The sequence below is a fragment of the Eurypyga helias genome, unplaced genomic scaffold, assembly GCF_000690775.1.
Source record: "Eurypyga helias isolate BGI_N326 unplaced genomic scaffold, ASM69077v1 scaffold39291, whole genome shotgun sequence".
NCBI classification, from domain to species: Eukaryota; Metazoa; Chordata; class Aves; order Eurypygiformes; family Eurypygidae; genus Eurypyga; species Eurypyga helias.
Window position 1 is genome coordinate 22,181 of NW_010229608.1, and position 5,493 is coordinate 27,673.

Here is a 5,493-nt window from a genome sequence, read left to right on the forward strand (position 1 = left end):
CCAAACGTCCTCTAATAGTATCTGAGTACAGAAGAGGAATAGCCTGTCTGAGCAGTCAGGTCTCAGCCGGCCGTCACTAGACCAGGGTTTTGCGTGGATCTTAAAAGTTCAACCCAAGCTCTTGACTCCAGCTGATGGAGCTCCAGGGTCCTGTTCCAGTTCATAAGTGAGTAACAGTCCCTCAGCAGCAAGTCTGGCATTGTTCTCCTTGCTTTCCTTCCTCCCATCATTCCCCCTACAGGAAGGTCTGGATTTTTCCGAACTTTTTGCCTTTCTAGCTGCATATCAATGATAATGAGCAAAGGGACTTGACCCATCCATTATTGCTTCCCGTTTGTATCTGCGACCTCCAGACAAAGGCCAGATCACATTGTGCTGAGCACTGCACAAACACTGTGCGCAGACTGCGTTTCCATCTGGGATCTTAGGAGTTCTCCCCCCTGCCCTCTGATCCTTCCCTACGAGATGAGCAGCAGGAGGGAGCTAAAACATGCTTTCTGAGATGGGGACACAGATGAATAAACCTGTTCTTTGCAGCCACATGCCATCACTTTGACAAGAAATGGAGGGACAGGGAATCGTGAAACATAAAGGGAGAGGGAGGTACTGTTGGGTTTGGAGGGATTTAATTTTGCTTATTTTGAAATATTAGGTCATGGTGACTGTAGGTTTCAGAAACGTGTCTTTTGCTTGAAAAGTCAGTTTTTCACTTCGAGGTGTTCTCCTAATGACTAGGTAGCTGTATTGTACAGCTAGTGCAGGGGGAGTGCCTGTTAATCTGATACTAACCAAAGCCCATGTAAGACGTACTCTTTCATGGATTTGATATGGAGCTCTCTGCTATATTACAGAGAATTTAAGTTTTATTAGTGTCCTAGAAATAGGACTTAACTTGCCTTAACTTCCTATCAACTGAAATACATACCTAATCCTCTGTCTTTTCAGTGACCTCCCACCTCCAGTGTGTTTTAAAACCAAGGAGAAAAGGGTCGAGATTCCAGTCCCAGAGAGCTCCACCACGGTGACAATAACCACAAACAGCATTTCTGGAACTGCTTTTGCTACCAAAGAATTTGAAATTCACCAGAAAGACATCTGTAAGTACCAGGTTTTATGTGTGTACGTGAGGCCTTTATACTACGATTAACAATGCCTCAGAATTATGTATGCTGGAAGTTCTCTTTGGCAGTGTTTCTGTATCTAAAATATTGATGTTCTGAATCCGTAAGAATCTATCATACATAAGAGGTTGTTTTCTTCCCCCCTTCAGCGGAAAGAAAACCCTCTTACCTATAGGTCATAGCAGAGAAACCAAGGGCAGAATATGAGGAGGAATCAAAGTACAACACTGTTACATCCATCTCTCTTCACTCTTTTTTTTTTTTTTTCCAATTGTGAATTAGGAAGGATTTCTTAACAAGTTGCTAATCTACTTACTGAAGTACCTGCATGGGGCATAAAATGCATTTATTCATACGTGACTTAAGAAATGCAGAATAAACTTCTTAGTGCCTATTCTCCCATTTAAAATGCTGAACTGCTACAGAATTAGGTTTATTCCTGCAATTTCACTGCATTTTAAGGGCAGTTATATCATGTTACTCCTGACAGGATCGTATTTTCTTAATACATGCTCTACTTACTGATTCAATTCCAATGTATATGAAACTGAGCAAATACATTTATGCTTGGGAGGTAGGCTGCATAATATTGGAGTCATAGATAAATTAGGTCTTTCCCACTTCCTCCCAAAGGAGGAAGTTGTAATCTAAGATAGCACTGACAAGATCTGCCACACTTGCTCATAATTTAGTCTTTGGTTTCCCTGCTTATTCCTTTAGTGAAGTCAAAATTTTGTCAGTAGCACTTCTTATCCCTGGCTCAGTTTTCTCTTCAGTTGAGGTCGGCTCAAGAATTTTTAACAAATCACAGCTCAAAAATATGTGGGCAACACACTAGGTTCTCCAGCGTCTTGCTGACTCCAGGCAGGATGGGTCGTTCAGGTTCATCACACGTTATCCCAGGTAGGTTTTTGACAATGCAGGCTCTCAGAGCCTTGGCCAGGACCAAAGGTGGATAAATCACACATTTTAAAACTAGGTTTTATCCTGCACCAGGCCCAGTGAACTGCCACAATGCTTGAACTGCCATAACCCTGCCTGCTTCTCAGCCCCTTGCTTTACCACCATTCATAGAAGAGATGCTTCTGTTTAACTCCTCTCCTGTCCCCATCACCATGTCATGCCTTTAATATTTCTTGTAGCTTAAAATCATGTTCCCTGTGTTCTTCAGAGCCTCATGTGAGCTTCTTCCACCCTATGCTTCTGCAATCCTTTATCCCTGCTCTAGCTTTTGTTGCAAGTCCCCTCCTACCTGCTGGTCTTCAAACCCCACTGCTTCCTTGGCAGGATTTTCCATCACCCTCTCTAGATGCGTTCTCATGCTCACTTCAGAGACTGTCGCCATTGTTTCCTTTATCTCTGCGGCATTGAATGAAGGTTATGAAAGATACGATGTCTTGCTTACTATGCATTATGAAGAGTCATGTTCACGATCAGTTACTCACACATCTGCATGTTGAGGTGTTAGAAGAAAATGCTACCTGGTGACTCATTAGCACTTGTGCATTCCTGGGAACTTTCGTGCTCAAGTAATGACAGAGCCCATCTTGTTCTGATTAGAGGTTGAGTTACATGTTTGTATGGCTACTAGCCAGTTGAGAGCGGAGAAATACGGCTGTTAAACACCTGTAGGGCTGGTGTTGCTGACTAATGACTTGAATATTGCTTTTTTCCCCTCTCTCTTTTTCAAGCATTTGTTCCTCTGACTCCACATATTCTTAGTTTAACACCTGACTTTTCAACTTCCACAATAAATCTGAAGTGGAGTGATAACGGATCAGTCCTCCCATATGGACTGGATGCCTTTTGGCAGATTCAGATACTCCGTAAAGAAACAATGGAAAAAGTCACACAAGTAAGTCCTTTACTTTGTGTGTGGAAAATATATATGCAATTTTTGCCCTTGGTAATATTCTGGGAGGTCATTTGAAGAAAGTTGAGAATAACGAAGATTGTAGATAACCTAAGTGTAGTCATGCTTCTGATAGGTAACTCCTTACTAAGTTTCAAAGTTAGGAGACCGCTGGCTACTATACTGTCAGTTACTCACAGTCATAGTGTCTTTTTTTTTTTTTTCTTTAAATCTAGTACTGGGAGTTTTATTAGAACTTGCTTATGAATTTGGCAGGTATTTTACACCATTATCTCTGCTTTACTTGTCCAACAGTGTCTCATGTCTTGGTGGTCTTTGAATATTGTTTGCCTTTTTGGCTTTTTTTTCCCCAACCACAGGCATTCCAGGCCAACTTAATAGCTTTGTTCTATAATTTTTGAAGATGGAGAACAGATTAAACTTGCAGCCTGGGACTAATATTAGTAGAGTTTCTTTTTGGGAAAGCTGGAACATTTCCCTGCTTGGGAGAGGTCCAGGGTACTGAGATGCAATATATACCTTTCAAAATGCTTGGTGAGCTTCCTGCTGTCCCTCAAATGTCTGCCCTCTGGTATTTCTGGCTGGGAGTCTACCTGGCTGGTGGTCTCTTTAGCATCTTAGGCTTTTGTACAAGTAAATTCACAACACAAATGTGAGTTAAGTGGGACACTCCAACCACCTCTCAGGATTTTGTGATTTACTTCACTTAATTTGCCATTCAGTTGACACTTTGGAGACTCTAGGTCATTGCTAACAAGTGTTCATCAACTCTCTCTTGGTCATTTTTTTGGGGGGAAACTTTGTAGGTAACTTACTATTCAAAACTGACTCGTGAAGACATCATTCTTTCATGGAACTGGAGATCAGATATGCCTTTGGAGTGTACATCGCATTATGTGAAGATTCGCTGTTATATTAATGTAACGCAGTTTCTTGGCCCCAAGGATTGGAGTGACTGGAGCCCAGTAGAAGAGTTCCCTGGTATGTTTGTTCTCTTGCCACCACATAGACTTTGATTGCTTCATGAAAAATAAGCTAAAATCAGAGGAAAAGCGTTAGGCAGTGATGGGCTGCTGTTCTTGAGGGTGTTTCAATGGGAGAAATAATGCCATCATTAGTTAATGAAACCTAGTGAACATTGATTTGTATGCATTGGGGTGCTTCTAAATCACATTTTAGCTGATCAGCAAATTGTTCATATGAGGTTTGTGTTTTTTTCTGTTCTTCCTTCTTTGCTAGGAAAAGATATCGAGCCCAGTGGGAATAGGGTGTTTCCTCAGGACACTGTGGTGGCAGTAGGTTCAGATGTGACCATTTGTTGTGTCCATGAAGAAGGACAGCCGATACAACAGATCACGTATGGATCAGAAATATACCCAATGATACATCTGAGCAGTCGGAGCAGTGCTATCAGAGTGCTAAATGCCAGTGCTTCAGATACCAGTGGGACAAATGTAGTGTGCATGCTGTCTGAAGAAGATATGGATGGAACTGTCTTGTTTGTAGGATGTACGTATCATTATGTTTACTAACCTTAGAAAAATCAAAAGTACTTTGAGACTTTTAGGGTTTTTCTAGGAAACAAATACTACTGTGGCTTTTTTTCCCTTGGCCTTTGGTTTCTCAGTATGAACTGGGATTGTACTTGTTTGATTTCAGTGTGGAAACTGGAGACCATGGAGACACCGAAGCTGGTAGGATGAGGCTGTACCTATGTAGGCCTTCTTTTCTTAGAACCTGCCCAGCGCTTCTCTCTGCCATCTCTTTTTCTAAGGCACTTGCCACCCAGAGGGACCTGGACAGGCTGGAAAGGTGGGCCACTGCCAACCTCATGGACTTCAACAAGGCCAAGTGCAAGGTCCTGCACCTGGGTCAGGGCAATCCCAAGCACAAGGACAGGTTGGGTGGAGAGTGGATAGAGAGCAGCCCTGAGGAGAAGGACTTGGGGGGACTGGGGGGTGAAAAGCTGAACATGAGCCGGCAGTGTGCGCTGGCAGCCCAGAAAGCCAACCGTATCCTGGGCTGTATCAGGAGAAGTGTGGCCAGCAGGTCGAGGGAGGTGATTCTGCCCCTCTACTCTGCTCTGGTGAGCCCCCACCTGGAGTTCTGCGTCCAGCTCTGGGGTCACTAGCATAACAAGGACGTGGACCTGTTGGAGAAAGTCCAAGGGGGCTACGAAGATGCTCAGAGGGCTGGACCACCTCTCCTATTGGGACAGGCTGAGAGAATTGGGCTTGTTCAGCCTGGAGAAGAGAAGGCTCTGGGGAGGTTTTCTAGCAGCCTTCTAATACCTGAAGGGGCCTACAAGGAAGTTGTGGGAGGAAGGGGGACTTTTTACAAGAGCCTGTAGTGATAGGACAAGGGGTAATGGATTTAAATTGGAAGCGAGGAGGTTTAAATTGGACATAAGGAAGAAATTCTTCCCAGAGAGGGTGGTGAGGCCCTGGAACAGGTTGCCCAGAGATGTGGATGGCCCATCCCTGAATGTGTTCAAGGCCC

The 5,493-nt window shown here is 43.6% G+C and overlaps 1 protein-coding gene across 1 annotated transcript in view; it reads left to right on the forward strand.

Moving 5' to 3' along the window:
* The window catches only part of LIFR (leukemia inhibitory factor receptor alpha), a 27,206-nt gene that overhangs the window by 1,968 nt on the left and 19,745 nt on the right, over positions 1 to 5,493 (forward strand). The window contains exons 3-6 of the mRNA XM_010160474.1: positions 946 to 1,097; positions 2,813 to 2,976; positions 3,801 to 3,975; positions 4,234 to 4,503. Coding sequence (XP_010158776.1) covers positions 946 to 1,097; positions 2,813 to 2,976; positions 3,801 to 3,975; positions 4,234 to 4,503 — 761 coding nt within the window. The remainder of the gene's footprint in view (positions 1 to 945; positions 1,098 to 2,812; positions 2,977 to 3,800; positions 3,976 to 4,233; positions 4,504 to 5,493) is intronic.